This window comes from Oncorhynchus keta, chromosome 5 (genome assembly GCF_023373465.1).
Source record: "Oncorhynchus keta strain PuntledgeMale-10-30-2019 chromosome 5, Oket_V2, whole genome shotgun sequence".
Lineage (NCBI taxonomy): Eukaryota > Metazoa > Chordata > Actinopteri > Salmoniformes > Salmonidae > Oncorhynchus > Oncorhynchus keta.
Window position 1 is genome coordinate 1,108,470 of NC_068425.1, and position 20,139 is coordinate 1,128,608.

The 20,139-nt window shown below is 42.6% G+C and overlaps 1 protein-coding gene across 10 annotated transcripts in view; it reads right to left on the reverse strand.

The window, feature by feature from the left end:
* Nucleotides 1-1,683: 1,683 nt before the first annotated feature.
* The window catches only part of mapk8ip3 (mitogen-activated protein kinase 8 interacting protein 3), a 71,300-nt gene continuing 52,844 nt past the window's right edge, over nt 1,684-20,139 (reverse strand). For 8 of the 10 annotated variants that reach the window (XM_052518335.1, XM_052518338.1, XM_052518339.1 and 5 more), the window contains 16 exons: nt 19,365-19,451; nt 18,141-18,305; nt 17,922-17,996; nt 17,700-17,790; nt 15,612-15,800; nt 12,174-12,363; nt 11,721-11,843; nt 11,398-11,478; nt 11,204-11,271; nt 10,869-11,017; nt 10,420-10,591; nt 9,897-10,010; nt 8,458-8,496; nt 6,174-6,350; nt 4,027-4,173; nt 1,684-3,752 (listed from right to left, as the gene is read on the reverse strand). In XM_052518335.1, coding sequence (XP_052374295.1) covers nt 3,625-3,752; nt 4,027-4,173; nt 6,174-6,350; nt 8,458-8,496; nt 9,897-10,010; nt 10,420-10,591; nt 10,869-11,017; nt 11,204-11,271; nt 11,398-11,478; nt 11,721-11,843; nt 12,174-12,363; nt 15,612-15,800; nt 17,700-17,790; nt 17,922-17,996; nt 18,141-18,305; nt 19,365-19,451 — 1,995 coding nt within the window. In that variant the 3' untranslated portion in view covers nt 1,684-3,624. The remainder of the gene's footprint in view (nt 3,753-4,026; nt 4,174-6,173; nt 6,351-8,457; nt 8,497-9,896; nt 10,011-10,419; nt 10,592-10,868; nt 11,018-11,203; nt 11,272-11,397; nt 11,479-11,720; nt 11,844-12,173; nt 12,364-15,611; nt 15,801-17,699; nt 17,791-17,921; nt 17,997-18,140; nt 18,306-19,364; nt 19,452-20,139) is intronic. The other 2 variants (XM_052518344.1, XM_052518341.1) reach the window with 1 other exon arrangement.

Consider the following 20,139-nt stretch of genomic DNA (forward strand, 5'->3'; position numbering starts at 1 on the left):
CTCCATGGACTTTACAGTGTCCCAGAACTTTTTTGATTTAGTGTTGCAGGAAGCAAATTTCTGCTTGAAAAAGCTAGCCTTGGCCTTTCTAACTGCCTGTGTATATATTGGTTTCTAGCTTCCCTGAAAAGCTGCATATCACGGGGGCTGTTCGATGCTAATGCAGAACGCCATAGAATGTTTTTGTGTTGGTTAAGGGCAGTCAGGTCTGGGGAGAACCAAGGGTTATATCTGTTCCTGGTTCTAAATTTCTTGAATGGGGCATGCTTATTTAAGATGGTTAGGATGGCATTAAAAAAAAAAAGGCATCCCCTATTGACGGGATGAGATCAATATCCTTCCAGGATACCCGGGCCAGGTCGATTAGAAAGGCCTGCTCGCTGAAGTGTTTCAGGGAGCGTTTGACAGTGATGAGTGGAGGTCGTTTGACCGCTGACCCATTACGGATGCAGGCAATGAGGCAGTGATCGCTGAGATCTTGGTTAAAGACAGCAGAGGTGTATTTAGAGGGCAAGTTGGTTAGGATGATGAAAATATATTTGCGGCTTTCTGTAGTAGGCAGCTAGGAGTGATATTGCTGCTTTGATGAAATATTTATTGAAGGAATGACAACACATCTTCGCCACGGTTACTTACACAAGATAACATTGAGATTAAACTGCAAGGTGTGAGATTCACAGTGAGTTAACTTTAAGATTGAATTTACACTGCAAGGAGAATCCTTGTACTGTAGGTTCTTTAATTGCATATCTGCTGCTGCTTTCTGTATGTACTGGACGGTCATGGATGTGGAATGCAATAGTGCTCTCTCTGAAACTTAGCAATAACCACTGACAGAGAGAGAAGAGAGAAAGGCGAATAAAGGGCACGTTTTTCTAATCTCATTCGTTCATAGTGATTTATTGTGTTTTAATCTGAAGTCACACATTCACAGTTCGGTCAGTGTATTTGTTTTATTCATTTTTAGCAGTTTTAAAGATGTCGTCTGTAACATAAACAACTCTTGGTTTTTGAAGAATATGTCATGAAGAAGCTGTGTCCTGCTTTCTTACCTCATCATAATCCCAAAACACTCTTAAAAACCTCAGAGGAGAACCAACAGTGAAGAAGGAAGTTTGTAAACACTGAATGTGGTCGAACAGCCAACTGTATCGCTTAAAATAAATGAATAAAAAAATCTCAATTAATTTCATTCCTTTATTGTTACAGGTATATCATAGACATTAAGGGTGGTTGTATGTGTGATAGGCTATGTACTGTCCTCAAAGGACTTTTAACCAGGATCTAAAATGTAACGTAATGTCCACTGTGCAACATGAACATCTATAGTACTGCTGTTAGAGGTGCCTAAAGTTGACAGGGTATGTTCCAAATGGACTTGAGCTTCACTCTTCCGAATCTGAACCACTGTCCTTGTTACTTCTTTGTACATCTTCAATTAATTCCGTAAACCCGGAAGTTCCGAACTGCAGCATCATGTTCCCATGTTAGCGGAGACTGCATTCACAGTAAACTCTGCATACTGTATGTCGGCTCAATCGGAAATGACCTTTAAATGCGGCATAGGTTGGCCTTGCAATCAGATTGAATTCTGGTCCTAATTCAAAAAGTAACATTTTAAAAAAGATCACAAAAAAAGGTTGAAAATAAGTCAATCAACAGAGAACGACAGACAACACAGCCTCTGGTTTTCAGCGCACAAATAGGTTTAATATTTAATCCACACAGATAAAGAGATCAACATATGAATAACATACTGAACAAGAAGGGGAGGGGCCTTGGGCATGTCTGGAGAGTTACAGAATCGTCAATTGCAGCTGTCATTCAAAACAGGCGACCATGCACAAACCTCACTGTCCAACTGTCAGTCTGGGAATCAGAGTAGAGTGGGCGGTTGGTGAATTATTTATGAACCAAACAGCCCACAGTCGAGGATATGCCTGGCTCTCTCTCTCTCCTTCCACTATTTGGCACGGTTACTTTCCCCTTCACCCTTACCCCTTTGGTGTTCACAGACCTGAGAAGACTGATAGGTTTTTACAAAGGCCGAAACAGAACTGAGCCTCTTTACCTGTCCATTTTCTCTACAGGAGAGTTTGGGTTTGATCGACAGTGCAGCCTGACTTATCTACAAATCACCTTGCATCATAAATAACTACTCATTATTATTTGTAGATCAATCAGTCAGTCACAATTTACTCACAATGCATCACATATTTGATCCGCTCAAACACGGCCAATCTATGTCCTTAAGGCTGTCTGGAAACTTGCTTCTAATGTGGACCAATTCAAATCCCTGTTCATCCTCTGATGCCAAAACAAGAGTTTCTCTTCACTCCACTACACCTGATTTACTGGCTCAGTTATCCCCCATGAATTTAACTACATCTGTATTACAAATGGCACCCTATTCCCTATATAGTACACTACGTTTGACAAGGAACAATAGGGCTCTGATCAAAAGTAGTATTATAAAAAGGCATAGGGCGCCATTTCCGAGGCATCCTGAGTCTGCACACCTCCTGATCAAACTTCACTGTATTTACAGGCCAATGCATTCAAGACTGATCTTGTTTTTTTCCCAGTACATTCAACAACGTCTCCTCACCTTCTAACTAAAAGCTGGCTGAGGTAAAATCACCCTGAACCAACCAATCACCTGTCAGTCTCTCTCTCTACATTCAACTCACCAATGAGCGGCTAGTGACCGTGTCACTCACTCCGACCAATAACTGCCTATCTCTGAATTCCTCTTGAGCAATCAGCTGTCTCTGTTTCCAGCGTGGTTCAGTGAGCTGAAAGCTGATTGGAGGTGGGGGGTCTTAGTAAGTCATACCATAAATAGTTTTGGGATTACTGGTTGCCAAAACTTGGGTAATTTCTGGAGAGACGTTATATTATGCAGTACTTTAATGTTCCTGTACTTGTGTTGTTGATAAGATGCAGGTGGGCGAGGCGAGAAAGGGTTGGGTTAGGGGTGATTGTAGGTATCAGGGGGTAGCTTAGGGGAAGATGCAGGCCATTACAAGTCAAAGGTCAAATACAGGAGAGATACAGACGTACTTCCAGGGGAAAGTACATCTGAGTGACATCTAAAACGGCACCCTATTCCCTATATAGTGCATTCGTTTTGTCCAGCGCAATATGGGTCTTTATCAAAAGTAATGCACCATATAGTGACTAGGGTGCCATTTCAGACACACTCCAGGCTTTAGGGAGTAGATACAGGGTAGCTGGAGGTAGTTAGGGGGCAGGGGTAGTTACAAGGCTCATAGTGGGGGGAGACGATTACATTGGTAGAAGCGGCAAAAAACAGGGCGAGGGAGGGAGGGGAAGGGGGTAGTCATAGTCAATGTATTTTGAAAGTTACTAGACTGGGGGAGTGATACTTACAAGGCAATAGGTAGTTACAAGGTCTTTGGAGGGGATATCGAGAGTTAAAAGGGGTGTAATAGTACGTACAGGGGCCGTAGGGATAGTTACATCATGACCAGGGGTAGATACAGGGGCAGGAAAGAGCGGGGTGGGTAGGGTGGGTTAGTTTTAGGATGGGAGAAGGGGGTGATCATCTGGGTGCAAGAAGGGGGACAGGGGGATGCAAGGTGACCCTAGAGGGTGGGAGTGTCACTCGGGGACGTAGGACACCTGCCACACGATGATATGGCTCCGCTCGGCTTTGCACACGGCAGGCTTCATCTGCGGGGCGCCCCCCGACACCTCCCCTTCCTCTGTCTCATCGTCCTCACCATCACCTGACACACAGATGACGTGAGAGAGTCAGTCAGCATGACAAGACACACCCGCTTTCTGTAACCTTTGCACTGAAGTGTTTCTGCACATCCACACACATAAAAGCATTGGATTGGTATTTTAAATGCATAAAGTGAAATGAACAAGTGCACAACTAGGGCAGAAGGGTAGAGAATCTGGAGACAAGTAGAATTAAATTTGTAATTCAAAAGAGCGCCACATGGACTTGGGTGTATATGGCAGAGTGTGCGTGCATGCGTGAGTGATTTTCCTCACCGATGCGGAAGTCGATGTAGCCCTCCCCTCCACTCAGCACCAGGACGTTATGTACGCTCTGAGCCTCAGCCTCCGGCTGTGCCGAGGACCCCTGACCCTCTGACGGACTGTCCAGCACACTACCATTTAGGGTGGCCAACACGTTGCCTGACAGAAAAACAGAAGAAGAAAAAAAAAAAAAAATAAAAAAAAAAATGTATATATATATATACACATACACACACACACACACACACACACAAACACACACACACGAAGTTGGAAGTTTACATACACCTTAGCCAAATACTTTTAAACTCAGTTTCACAGTTCCTGACATTTAATCCTAGTAAAAATTCCCTGTCTTAGGTCAATTAGGATCACCACTTTATTTTAAGAATGTGAAATGTCAGAATAATAGTAGAGAGAGAATTTATTTCAGCTTTAATTTTTTTCATCACATTCCCAGTGGGTCAGAAGTTTACATACACTCAATTAGTATTTGGTAGCATTGCCTTTAAATTGTTTAACTTGGGTCAAACATTTCAGGAAGCCTTCAACAAGCTTCCCACAATAAGTTGGGTGAATTTTGGCCCATTCCTCCTGACAGAGCTGGTGTAACTGAGTCAGGTTTGTAAGGCCTCCTTGCTCCCACACGCTTTTCCAGTTCTGCCCACAAATTCTCTATAGGATTGAGGTCAGGGTTTTGTGATGGCCACTCCAATACCTTGACTTTGTTGTCCTTAAGCCATTTGCCACAACTTTGGAAGTATGCTTGGGGTCATTGTCCATTTGTAAGACCCATTTGCGACCAAGCTTTAACTTGATGTCTGACGTCTTGAGATGTTGCTTCAATATATCCACATATTTTTCCTCCCTCATGATGTCATCTATTTTGTGAAGTGCACCAATCCCTCTTGCAGCAAAGCACCCCCACAACATGATGCTACCACACCCGTGCTTCACGGTTGGGATGGTGTTCTTCGACTTGCAAGCCTCCCCCTTTTTCCTCCAAACATAACGTTGGTCATTATGGCCAAGCAGTTCTATTTTTGTTTCATCAGACCAGAGGACATTTCTCCAAAAAGTATGATTTTTGTCCCCATGTGCAGTTGCAAACCGTAGTCTGGCTTTTTTTATGGCGGTTTTGGAGCAGTGGCTTCTTCATGGCTGAGCGGCCTTCAGGTTATGTCGATATAGGACTCGTTTTACTGTGGATATAGATACTTTTGTACCTGTTTCCTCCAGCATCTTCACAAGGTCCTTTGCTGTTGTTCTGGGATTGATTTGCACTTTTCGAAACCAAAGTACGTTCATCTCTAGGAGACAGAACGCGTCTCCTTCCTGAGCATTATGACGGCTAAGTGGTCCTATGGTGTTTATACTTGCGTACTATTGTTTGTACAGATGAATGTGGTACCTTCAGCCATTTGGAAATTGTTCCCAAGGATGAACCAGACTTGTGGAGGTCTCTTGATTTTCCCATGATGTCAAGCAAAGAGGCACTGAGTTTGAAGGTAGGCCGTGAAATACATCCACAGGTACACCTTCAATTGACTCAAATTATGTCAATTAGCCTATCAGAAGCTTCTAAAGCCATGACATACTTTTCTGGAATTTCCAAGTTGTTTAAAGGCACAGTCAATTTAGTGTATGTAAACCTCTGACCCATTGGAATTGTGATACAGTGAATTATAAGAGAAATAATCGGTCTGTAAACAATTGTTGGAAAAATTACTTGTGTCATGCACAAAGTAGATGTCCTAACTGACTTGCCAAAACTATAGTTTGTTAACAAGAAATTTGTGGAGTGGTTGAAAAACAAGTTTTAATTGCTTTTTTTTAACAGGTAACGAGAAACAGATCAGTCAATCAATTGTATTTATAATGCCCTTTTTACAATAGCAGTTGTCACATAGTAGTAAAGGACGTTACCAATAGGTACCCAGAAATGAAACACTGTAAACCACTTTTGCATTTTAGTGCCCAGTTGACAACCTGGTCCATCCTCACAGTCCTCAAATACATCAAGTTGAGAGTATTGACAGTAGGTATAATACTTTTTAGTTTGTCAATTACTCCACATTTGATGTAATGTGTTTAAGAGTATAATAAACTCTATTTACTTTTATGGACTTTATAAAATCAAATTATGATTACTAACTGACCTGGCACAGAGACAAAGAACTTGACGGCATCTCGGTGTCCATGGAAACAGAGCTGAGCCTGGGCCATGGAGCAGTATGGGATGAAGCTGCCGCTGCTTTTCTCTGGGTTGTCGTCCGCATACACATGAATCACACCCCCGGCCACGCCGCCGGACGACGTTGGAGACACCTTATTGGCTATCGGGATGAGAGTGGCGTCAATAGCCAATCAGAACATCTGACAGACCAGCAAATAGGACAAGGACATTGATGCATGAGACCATCCAATCACATTAGCACACACAGAGCAGGCTTGCCAATAAGACCCACCAATTGGGCAGGCTACATCGTTACAGAGCATTTAAAATAGAAATGTGTAATATAGAACAGACATCCCTCTCAGTCATGCAGAATAGGAAACTGTGTCAGCTGACTCTATACATAGCAATTCTCTGTACGTGGCAACTCACTGAATAAGCCTGTGGTCATCCACTTATGAATTTGCAAACGGTGAATAGAAAACAATCTGAATACTGAAATAGTAGCAATACCAAAACATGCCATCAACATGCAATAATGAAGAGACAAGGCATCCCCAAAACCCCATGACCTAATATATTGACTATGTCACTGAAATGATCCATATTCATCACACAAATAGCATACAAACATGACTCATACATATACATACATTAACACCATACTCGACATACGCTACCGTTCAAAAGTTTGGGGTCACCTAGAAATGTCCTTGTTTTTGAAAGAAAAGCACATTTTTTGTCCATTAAAATAACATCAAATTGATCAGAAATACAGTGTAGACATTGTTAATGTTGTAAATCACTATTGTAGCTGGGAACAGCAGATTTTTTATGGAATATCTACATAGGCATACAGAGGCCCATTATCAGCAACCATCACTCCTGTGCTCCAATGGCACATTGTGTTAGCTAATCCAAGTTTCTCATTTTAAAAGGCTAATTGATCATTAGAAAACCCTTTTAAAATTATGTTAGCACAGCTGTAAACTGCAGTTCTGATTAAAGAAGCAATAAAACTGGCCTTCTTTAGACTAGTTGAGTTTCTGAAGCATCAGCATTTGTGGGTTTGAGTACAGGTTCAAAATGGCCAGAAACAAAGAACTTTCTTCTGAAACTCATCCATCTATTCTTGTTCTGAGAAATGAAGGCTATTTCATTTGAGAAATTGCCAAGAAACGGAAGATCTCATACAACGATGTGTACTACTCCCTTCACAGAACAGCGCAAACTGCCTCTAACCAGAATAGAAAGACGGGTTGGAGGCCCCGGTGCACTGCTGAGCAAGAGGACAAGTACATTAAGAGTGTCTAGTTTGAGAAACAGACGCCTCAACTGGAAGCTTCATTAAATAGTACCCGCAAAACACCAGTCTCAACATCAACAGTGAAGAGGCAACTACGGGATGCTGGCCTTCTAGGCAGAGTTGCAAAGAAAAAGCCACATAGTTGCAAAGAAAAAGTTGTATTGCTTCTTTAATCAGTACAACAGTTTTCAGCTGTGCTAACATAATTGCAAAAGGGTTTTCTAATGATCAATTAGCCTTTTAAAATGAGAAACTTGGATTAGCTAACACAACATGCCATTGGAACACAGGAGTGACGGTTGCTGATAATGGGCCTCTGTACGCCTATGTAGATATTCCATTAAAAAAAATCTGCCGTTTCCAGCTACAATAGTCATGTACAACATTAACAACGTCTACACTGTATTTCTGATCAATTTGATGTTCTTTTAATGGACAAAAAATGTATGCTTGTCTTTCAAAAACAAGGACATTTCTAGGTGACCCCAAACTTTTGAACGGTAGAGTATATGTGTGCCAATGCATTATATACGGTACTTTACAACACCTGAAGATAGCATGCAGAGTTACACGTGAACAAAAGTCATTTCCCTGAATCAGATCCAGACCACCGTTTCTGTTTCATTTCGGCCCCTAGTCCCTCGTCCCCTTTGTGGTTGACAGATCTGAAATGACTGGATATGTGGCCTTATGAACAAACATGTGCTTGTCCTGTTGGAGGGCTATCTAATCCTCTCAAATCTCCACAAGTGCTATATACTGTAATTTACTCCGGTCCAATCACTATATTACTCACACCTATCCAGTCTATCAGATATGTGAACATTAGGGTAATAAGGGTGCTTAGGACTGAAACTGAACCAGGCCTATGTTGGAGAGCGATTAAGGGGAGATGGAGGTAAGACAGGCAGGCAGATGTATGTGACATCATCCCTGCGGGACAGAGGGAGTCCTAACTTACCCCTCAGACCTAGGAGCTGTCCCCGATGAAGTACTACCGCTAAGGGAGGGAAGGAGGGAGGAGAGGAGAGAGTGGACAAGAGTGACAATCAGGACAGGGAGGACAAGTACAGGGATACCAGCCATAAAATAGAGAAAGAAAGAGAGAAAGAGAAAAAACGAAGAGAAGCCATTACGGAATAAGAGAAGACAGAAAAATGGACAGACCGATATACATTGAACAAAAATACAAAAGCAACATGTAAAGTGTTGGTCCCATTTTACATGAGCTGAAATAAAAGATGCCAGAAATGTCTATATGCACACATTTGTTGACATCCCTGTTAGTGAGCATATCTCCTTTGCCAAGATAATCCATTCAAGTGTGTCATATCAAGAAACTAATTAAACAACATGATCATTACACAGGTGCACCTTGTGCTGGGGACAATAAAAGCCCACTCTAAAATGAGCTGTTTTGTCACGCAACATAATGCCACAGATGTCTCAAGTTTTGAGGGAGCGTGCAATTGGCATGCTGACTGCAGGAATGTCCACCAGATCTGTTGCCAGACAATTGAATGTACATTTCTCTACCCTAAGCCACCAACATCGTTTTAGAGAATTTGGCAGCACGTCCAACCTGCCTCACAACTGCAGACCACGTGCATGGCGTTGTGTGGGTGAGCAGTTTGCTGATGTCAACATTGTGAACAGAGTGCCCCATGGTGGCAGTGGGGTTATGGTATTTGGTAGGCATAAGCTATAGACAACAAACACAATTGCATTCTATCAATGGAAATTTGAATGCACAGGTATACCATGACGAGATCCTGAGGCCCACTGTCGTGCCATTCATCCGCCGACATCACCTCATGTTTCAGCATGATTAACTCACAGCCCCATGTCGCAAGGATCTGCACACAATTTCTGGAAGCTGAAAATGTCCCAGTTCTTCCATGGCCTGAAATGCTCACCAGACGTGACCCATTTAGCATGTTTGGGATGCTCTGGATTGATGTGTATAACAGCGTGTTCCAGTTCCTGTCAATATCCAGCAACTTTGCACAGTCATTGAAGAGCAGTGGGACAACATTCCACAGGCCACAAATCAACAGACTGATCGGGAGATGCGTCATGCTGCATGAGGCAAATGGTGGTCACACCAGATACTGACCGGTTTTCTGACCCACACCCCTACTTTTTTTTAATGCCTCTGTGACTAACAGATGCATTTCGGTATTCCCAGTCATGTGAAATCCATCGACGACGCCCTAATGAATTCATTTAAATGTAAAGATTTCCTTATATGAATTGTAACAGTAAAATCTTTGAAAGTGTTGCATGTTGCATTTATATTTTTGTTCAGTATAAAAAGGGAAAGTAAAAGACAGAAGCAGACATATAAACACAGAATAGTGGAATCAAAGAGGTGTGTGTGTGCGCACCACTCAAACTCACTCTCTGTCAGTGGTATGGAGATGACCACACCATTCCCAGTCCCCACCCACAAGCGGTTTCCACCAATAAGAAGGGCGGTTATTCGCACAAAGGAGAAGCCCAGTTTGCCAGTACCTGTCAATCAGAGTGAGAGAGAGATAGAACACAGGTCAATCCATACATTGGATGCATGTCAATAGACTAAAAGTGGAGTCAAATAACATGGTGTCCTATCAATGAGTTGGCCGAAGCTTAGCCTGCTGGTCCCAGATCTGATCGGTCTGAGCTGTCTTGCCAACTCCTATAGTCATTGTCTTGATATGACAACAAACATACAAATTGGCCGTACAACACAAACAGATCTTGGACCACCAGCCAGAGCTGGATAGCATCGTTGCGGTCAATTCCATTTCAATTCAGTCAATTCAGGAAGTAAACTGTAATTCCAAATCATTTTCTTCGAGGAAAACTGGAATTGGAATTTTATAGTTTACTTTCTGAATTGACATGGAAATTGACTCCATTTAGCTTAGGTTATTCCTACCCAGCATCTTGCTGACGTAGGGTTCGATGTCGACATCCTGTAGGTGCTGGTGTGTGAGGGCGTGGTAGAGACGCAGCGTGGAGTCCAGACGGATTGACACCCACACCCCATCCCCGATCCACGCCAGCTGCCTCACCTGGCTCTCCCTGCGAGGGTGGGCGTCAAAGGACTTCTGGCGTGGGAGAGGGGTTAGGGGGGTGAATTGGTGGATTGATTTACTTTTGATTTATTTCAGAATATTATCAATGTGGAGTGACATTACATGAGCTCTCCCCGACCCATCTCTATCGGCAACATAACTGCAGATAGACTCAAGACTGGGTTAGCCCACTGGGCTAATGTCTTGGCATTATTATGTCTGGGAGCTTGCGTGAGTCTTCAGTTCTCAAAAAAGGTTACTTTGCAACTTCCTCTACTATACAAACAGTCCCTCCCCTCCTGTGACCAACCTCTATCTGCATGCTCTTGGGCTGGATGACATGGATCTTGTTCTTGTAGCCACACCACACTTTGTCATGGACCATGGCCATGCAGCGGATAGAGTGGTGCGGTCTACCCAGGTCCATCAGGTGGTAGTTTGACAGGTCCCACTGACCGTCTGGAGATAAAGAGATACACACAGGCCCACACATAAACAAATGATGTAAAGCTTTAAATCACGATTAGAAAAAGTAATGTTGCTCTCATGGAATGTCATTTTTTGAGCACAGCAGACAGTTAATGGTTAAGGCTCATAGGTGAGAGCTCAGAAGAATTAGGTAGGTTAGGGTTAAGTTTACGTTACCCTCAGATCTGTGGAAGATAGCCAGTGTCCCGTCTGCCAGAGCCACAAGCACACGACCCTTCACATGCCTGAAACAGAGACAGTCACGCTAATGTTACACAAAGCAACATGCACCCATTTACTACAACATTAATGAAGGACTGGTAAAAATGTCCATTCTAAAAGCAGACAGTGGTCAGTAGTGGGGGACTTACACTAGACTGAGCACAGAGTCCTTCAGTTTGATGGAGTGGAGACACTTCTTCCAGTTGGCCACTGCCGAATGGACGTAAAGCCTAGAGAAGGGATGTAAAGCTTATTTAGGACATAGACAGAGATAGGGTTGTATGGGTTGGGAGACATATGCAGGCAAAACTGGTTGCCAAAAAAATCATGTTGTTGTTTTTTGTGACATTTGTGGTCAAGTGTTGTAAAAATACATTTTTGCACTTTTTTAGAAAACCAGAAAACAACACCACTATGATGTCCCATATTACATTTCCGCCACTAGCTAGGCATTAAGTGATTAATTACCCACCAGCCATTTTGTGCTCCCAGCCACATGGTGGGGGCTACACTGGTTCCAGCTTTCGGGTCGTCGCTTCCATCCTCCGTCTCCTGGGGTGGGGAGTTAGACTCCTCTTTTGACTGGCCTGCACACCTGACAGGGGACACAAACAGAGAGTTGTCTTGAAGTCCACTATAGACTACCACAGTCCAACTACTGTAGCATGTTAGCAGTATTATCTGCTGCAGAAATGTAAAGAGATTACTAAAATGTAAAGAGATAACTATTTAAAAAGTAGAAGTTAGACTAAAACTAAATCTAATCTAATCAAACTAAAGTGTATCTAAATACACTTTCAGTAAAAATGTTGAAAACTCAGAACATTTATGAAACTTTCAATGACAACATTTAAATAATGTGCTGGCGATATTCTTCTCTTTACAACTACTAGCAATTCAAAACTGGTAAAATCTTGTGTCTTACCGGTCATATTGGCCAGCATCAACCACCGGAGGCTGGGGGTCTGTGAAGACGTGCTCCATGAAGGGCCCAGGAGGTCCCAAGGTGTTGTCTGTCTCGCTGGCGGCCGGCTCAGCTACCTCTGTAGCCTCTGTGGCCTCCTCTGCTGACTGGGCCGGGTGCAGCTTCCCACTGAGTGGTGGAGCCATGGGAGCTGAGGCGACAGGGACACAGGGTGATACACTATATACTACAACAACTATACCCATTAACTATAGATGGGCACTAATACGGCAAGTCCCTATCGATATTAGTTGAAATTTGTTATTTGCAATTGATATCATATCGGAATTTTTTTTTTTAAACATGGAGGCCTATTAACTATACTTATAACTCTTCAACTGACTGGGCTGGGTGCAGCTTCCAATGAGAGGGGAAACTACTGGGGGGGGGGGGGACATATCAGCCCTTGCTGGGATATATACACCAACATATATAGCGGAGGTTCCCAACTAGATTCACCCGAAATCAGCCTCCCACTGAGCGGGAGAGCCACGTCAGAGACACAGGGGGGAGGGACAAGAAGAGGAAGAATTGTGCCGCAATTAAAGCCTAGATTTCTTTCATTGCAAGCCCGATGATACATATACAGTGCCTTGCGAAAGTATTCGGCCCCCTTGAACTTTGCGACCTTTTGCCACATTTCAGGCTTCAAATATAAAGATATAAAACTGTATTTTTTTGTGAAGAATCAACAACAAGTGGGACACAATCATGAAGTGGAATGACATTTATTGGATATTTCAAACTTTTTTAACAAATCAAAAACTGAAAAATTGGGCGTGCAAAATTATTCATCCCCTTTACTTTCAGTGCAGCAAATTCTCTCCAGAAGTTCAGTGAGGATCTCTGAATGATCCAATGTTGACCTAAATGACTAATGATGATAAATACAATCCACCTGTGTGTAATCAAGTCTCCATATAAATGCACCTGCACTGTGATAGTCTCAGAGGTCCGTTAAAAGCGCAGAGAGCATCATGAAGAACAAGGAACACACCAGGCAGGTCCGAGATACTGTTGGAAGAAGTTTAAAGACGGATTTGGATACAAAAAGATTTCCCAAGCTTTAAACATCCCAAGGAGCACTGTGCAAGCGATAATATTGAAATGGAAGGAGTATCAGACCACTGCAAATCTACCAAGACCTGGCCGTCCCTCTAAACTTTCAGCTCATACAAGGAGAAGACTGATCAGAGATGCAGCCAAGAGGCCCATGATCACTCTGGATGAACTGCAGAGATCTACAGCTGAGGTGGGAGACTCTGTCCATAGGACAACAATCAGTCGTATATTGCACAAATCTGGCCTTTATGGAAGAGTGGCAAGAAGAAAGCCATTTCTTAAAGATATCCATAAAAAGTGTTGTTTAATGTTTGCCACAAGCCACCTGGGAGACATACCAAACATGTGGAAGAAGGTGCTCTGGTCAGATGAAACCAAAATTGAACTTTTTGGCAACAATGCAAAACGTTATGTTTGGCGTAAAAGCAACACAGCTCGTCACCCTGAACACACCATCCCCACTGTCAAACATGGTGGTGGCAGCATCATGGTTTGGGCCTGCTTTTCTTCAGCAGGGACAGGGAAGATGGTTAAAATTGATGGGAAGATGGATGGAGCCAAATACAGGACCATTCTGGAAGAAAACCTGATGGAGTCTGTGCAAAAGACCTGAGACTGGGACGGAGATTTGTCTTCCAACAAGACAATGATCCAAAACATAAAGCAAAATCTACAATGGAATGGTTCAAAAATAAACATATCCAGGTGTTAGAATGGCCAAGTCAAAGTCCAGACCTGAATCCAATCGAGAATCTGTGGAAAGAACTGAAAACTGCTGTTCAAATGCTCTCCATCCAACCTCACTGAGCTCGAGCTGTTTTGCAAGGAGGAATTGGAAAAAAATTCAGTCTCTCGATGTGCAGAACTGATAGAGACATACCCCAAGCGACTTACAGCTGTAATCGCAGCAAAAGGTGGCGCTACAAAGTATTAACTTAAGGGGGCTGAATAATTTTGCACGGCCAATTTTTCAGTTTTTGATTTGTTAAAAAAGTTTGAAATATCCAATAAATGTCGTTCCACTTCATGATTGTGTCCCACTTGTTGTTGATTCTTCACAAAAAAATACAGTTTTATATCTTTATGCTTGAAGCCTGAAATGTGGCAAAAGGTCGCAAAGTTCAAGGGGGCCGAATACTTTCGCAAGGCACTGTACAGTGTAATATACAGTGCCTTCAGAAAGTATTCACACCCCTTTCTTAAGGCAAGCCTAAATAAGTTCATGAGTGATTTGCTTAACAAGTCACACAATAAGTTGCATGGACTCACTCTGTGTGCAATAATAGTGTTTAACACGGTCAAATTGAGCCCATGGGCCCCCAGTTGGGGAACCCTGCTGTACAGAATAAAAATGGCAAGACCTTCATCCTGTTTGCAGCAAGGCACTAAAGTGATACTGCAAAAAAATGTGGCAAAGTAATTCCGTTTTTGTTCAGAATACAAAGTGTTATATGTTTGGGGCCAATCCAATACAACACATTACTGAATACCACTCTCCATAAACATAGTGGTGGCTGCATCATGTTATGGATATGCTTGTAATCGTTAAAGACTGGGAAGTTTTTCAGGTTGAAAAGAAATGGAATGGAAATCCTAGTTGAAAACCTGGTTCAGTCTGCTTTCCACCAGATACTGGGAGATGAATTCATCTTTCAGCAGGAGAATAACCTAAAACACAAGGCCAAATATGCACTGGAGTTGCTTACCAAGAAGACAGTGAATGTTCCCGAGTGGCCTAGTTACAGTTTTGACATAAAATCTACATGAAAATCCATGGCAAGACCTGAAAATAGTTGTCTAGCAATGATCAACAACCAATTAGGCAGAGCTTTAAGAATTTTGAAAAGAATAATGGGCAAATGATGCACAATCCAGGTGTGGAAAGCTCTTAGAGACTTATCCAGAAAGACTCACAGCTGTTATCGCTGCCAAAGCATCTTCTACAAAGTGTTGACCCAGGGGTGTGAAAACTTATGTAAATGAGATATTTCTGTATTTCATTTTCAATAAATTTGCTAACATTAATAAAAACATATTTCCCTTTCTCATTATAGGTTACTGTGTGTAGATGTGGTCCTTCTGTAGCTCAGTTGGTAGAGCATGGCGCTTGTAACGCCAGGGTAGTGGGTTCGATTCCCAGGACCACCCACACGTAGAATGTATGCACACATGACTGTAAGTCGCTTTGGATAAAAGCGTCTGCTAAATGGCATATATTATTATTATATATTAAGATTTTTAAAAAATCAATTTTGAATTAACACAACAAAATGTGGACTAAGTCAAGGGTATGAATACTTTCTGAAGGCACAATAGATAAATCTCTGGGGTTCTCACCTTGCCCCCGGTCCAGTACGGGTGTGTCTGTGCGCGAGGAGCAGTTGCTGCGGACCACGCTACAGTTGGTGGCACAGCCCACCAGGGTGATGCCTGCTAGCATGCCCTCCACCCCACCTGTCTCCTCACCACCACCCTCCCCAGAGTCCAGCACGATCTCACCCGCCGGGTAGTCACTCTCACTGGCCGCTGCAGACAGACACACAGAAAAGCACACACAGACACGCACATATGCAAACACAGAAACAAGCACGCACACACAGAAATACACACCCATACACATGCACACAAAGCACAAACATTAGATGTGATTCTGGTTCAGTAGATTTAGATGGAATTACAGTGCATTCAGAAAGTATTCAGACCCTTTCCCTTTCTCTATATTTTGAAACGTTACAGCCTTATTCTAAAATGTATGAAAAAACATTTTCCCTCATCAATCTACACACAATACCCAATAATGACAAAGCGAAAACAGGTTTTTAGAAATGTTTGCAAATTTATAATATTTTTTAAATCAGAAATACCTTAAGTTTTCAGACCCTTTGCTATGAGACTTAAAATTTAGCTCAGGTGCATACTTTTTCCATTAAGATGTTTTTACAACCTGATTGGAGTCCACCTGTGGTAAATTCAATCGATTGGACATGATTTGGAAAGGCACACACCTGTCTACACCTGTCTATATACAGTTGCCAGTGCATGTCAGAGCAAAAACCAAGCCATGAGGTCAAAGGAATTGTCCGTAGAGCTCCGAGACAGGATTGTGTCGAGGCACAGATCTGTGGAAGGGTACCAACACATTTATGCACCATTGAAGGTCCCCAAGAACACAGTGGACTCCATCATTCTTAAATTGAAGAAGTTTGGAACCACCAAGACTCCTCCTAGAGCTGGTTCGCCCAGCCAAACTGAGCAATCGGGGAAGAAGGGCCTTGGTCAGGGAGGTGCCCAAGAACCCGATGGTCACTCTGACAGAGCTTCAGAGTTCGTCTGTGGACAACCATCTCTGCAGCACTCTACCAATCAGGAGACCATGAGAAACAAGATTCTCTGGTCTGATGAAACCAAGATTTGTCCTGAATGCCGAGCGTCACATCTGGAGGAAACCTCTGTCTGTTAGAATGTTTATGAACACCAGGAGACCAGTCGTATGTAAACAATGACCAGTAGAAACATGTCAATCATGCTTAATAAAAATAAAAAAAGGCGGGGTATTTGAAGAATCAACATATAATACCCCCATTTCAGTTCTACTATTTACTCAATCGTCCAATCAAAATTAATTTAAGGACATTTGTGTCTTCCCTACAGTGAAGCATGGTGGTGGAAGCATCATGGTGGTGGAAGCATCATGCTGTGGGGATGTATTTCAGTGGCAGGGACTGAGAGACTGGTCAGGCTCGAAGGAAAGATGAAAGGAGCAAAGTACAGAGAGATCCTTGATCAAAACCTGCTCTAGAGCGCTCAGGACTTCAGACTGGCGTTGAAGGTTCACCTTCCCAATTGCTGTAAAAAGTGCTTCAACAAAGTACTGAGTAAAGGGTCTGAATACTTATGTAAATGTGATATTTCAGTTTTTTTATTTTTATACATTTGCTAAAATTTCTCAAAAAACTTTTTGACTTTGTCATTATGGGGTACTGTGTGTAGATTGATGAGGGGGAAAAAACTATTTAAGCAATTTTATAATAAGGCTGTAAAATAACAACGTGTGGAAAAAGTCAAGGGGTCTGAATACTTTCTGAATGCACTGTATATATTATGTTGATTTGATCTGAATACTATGGTCATGTCATGTCATGGTAGTAGATTTGGTTCAGGTGGAGAGTGCTATATGGTTTGTGTTGTGTTAATAGACAGGGTGTAGGATAGGTGGTCGGTAGTCATGTTATTATGGCAGTAGATTCCTTAGTGGGCGAGTTGCAGTAGATTTGGTCCAGATGGTGAGTGCTAATGTATGTGGTCATGTTGTGGTAGTAGATCTGGTTGTGTTATTATAGTAGTAGGGTGCTAAGTTGTCAAGTAGCGGTAGAGTTGGTCTAATAGGTGAGTACTATGAGTTTGTGTTACGGTTTGACCGCTAACCTGGCACGCTGGAGATGCAGAGCACGTGGGCATTGCAGACGTTGAACTGGTCGACCAACGAGCCGGGCTGGTTGGCATCAATGATGACCACCTTGATGATGATAATGATGATAATAGTTCTTCATTATTTGATCAATTGAAACAAATTGCAGCAACAAGCTGTGTTACAAGTACAACTTATTAGAAACCAAAAAAATATGATTTAAAAGTATTATTTAACACCTTGCTGGCCGAGTGGGTACTGGTCAGGATCCAGACTCTGCTACTCATAGTGTCTGTTTCATGGAGCTCCTTAGACTGGGGTGAAGGAAAGGGAGAGGGACAGAAAAGGAGGGAGAGGTGGGGGTGAGAAACGGAAGAAGGGGGCAATAAGTATGTTTTCAAACTGAAACATTAGCTAAATTAACTAACAAACCAACTCGATCAAGAGACAGACAGTACCTTTCTCTTCTCTGGTGAGCTGTGGTTGCTCTTGCCGTCTCCTCCCTCTCCCTCCTCTATGGCTAGAGGATTCGTAACGCCGTTGCCGGGGCCAGCCTTTACTGTCATCACTTCCTGAGTGCATGTCTTCCATCCCGTCAGGTCCACCCCCGCCGCACACCACAACTAAACAGAGTTTGTTTACACACATTGTTTAACACAGCTCTCGAGCGGCTAGATGTTCTTTACCATTTGGCCATCAGATTTGCTACAAATGCTCCTTATAGGACACTTTCACTGCACTCTATACTACTGGTCTATAAACTGGTCATCTTTATACACCCGTCGCAAGACCCACTGGTTGACGCCAGGACAGCGGAGTCAATCACCACCTTCCGGAGACACCTGAAACCCCACCTCTTTAAGGAAGAGATTAAAAGATTTAGATGCACTATTGTAAAGTGGCTGTTCCACTGGATGTCATAAGGTGAATGCACCAATTTGTAAGTCGCTCTGGATAAGAGCGTCTGCTAAATGACTTAAATGTAAATGTAATGTTGATGCTTATGTATAAGCACTCCCCCCTATCTGAGATATCTGAGATATCTACTGCAGCCCTCATCCTCTACATACAACACCTGTTCTGCCAGTCACATTCTGTTAAAGGTCCCCAAAGCACACACACATCCCTAGGTCACACCTATTTTCAGTTCGCTGCAGCTAGCGTCTGGAGCGAGCTGCAAAAAACACTCAGACTGGACCGTTTTATCTCCATCTCTTCATTCAAAGGCTCAATCACGGACACTTCCTCACAGTTGTGGCTGCTTTGTGTGATGCATTGTTGTCTCTACCTTCTTGCCCTTTGTGCTGCTGTCTGTGCCCAATAATGTTTGTACCATGTTTTGTGCTGCTACCATGTTGTGCTGCTGCCATGTTGTGTTGCTACCATGCTATGTTGTTGTCTTGGGTCTCTCTTTATGTAGTGTTGTGGTGTCTCTTGTCGTGGTGCGTTTTGTCCTATATTAAAAAAATATTTAAAAAATGAGTCCCAGCCCCCATCTCAGCAGGAGGCCTTTTGGTAGGCCGTGATGGTAAATAGTCATTTGCTCTTAACTGACTTGCCTAGTTAAATAAAGAATCAATGGGTATATATATATATAATGAATTAACACGACGATTGATTGAACAGCAGTAAATATTGCAGATTGTGGCTTTAACCAAGTACATATTTGTTTGTTTGTTTACCTTCCTGTTGGGGTCCTTCTCCACCAGGGGGCGACAGTAGACAGGAACAGGGACATTCTTCATGCGGTTGTCCTCCTTCTCATTGGCCTGGGAGAAGACAGACAGACAAACCCTCCAATCACAAAACTACATTGCTGTGTTCATATAGCCATATAACCACACTTTTGACACATCTGATGTGTCTTGGGGAAGAGCTTTGAGATTGGAGGTAGGTTGATATAGCAGAGAAACCGAGTCAACGGGTTGTGGGGTGTCTGTTAACATGACTGAGGGACAGGGGCATTGTGTCAATAGCTTATGTCAGATTGTGTGTTGTAGGTTGATGTGTGTCTACTTGGGGACATTAATACAGTAATGTACACACACTTAAGGTTTAAAAATATATATGTTTTGAGCAGAATAGTGTTTTCTAGGTACAAGTGCAAACTTCATGGACTTGGACATTTAAGAAGTTGGTCTGATGGTGCCCTCTGATGTCATCTGCTTTTGGTTTCCTTGCACCCCATGTGTGGAACAATCTACAGAGTTCCCTGCAACTAGATGTACTGGTGCCTCTCAGGCAGTTCAAATTGTTGTTTGGGGACATGTATGCTGATGAATGATTCTCCTGAGTATGTTTTGTAATTTTGTATTATGTTGTATTTATACATTGTGTATATGCAAGGCTCCCTTGTAAGAGAGATCTTAATCTCAATGGGACTCCTGCTAAAAAAAAAGAAAGGTGAAATAGAAATAGAGAACAAAAGAGGAAAGCTCCCCTGTGCCTCGACACAAT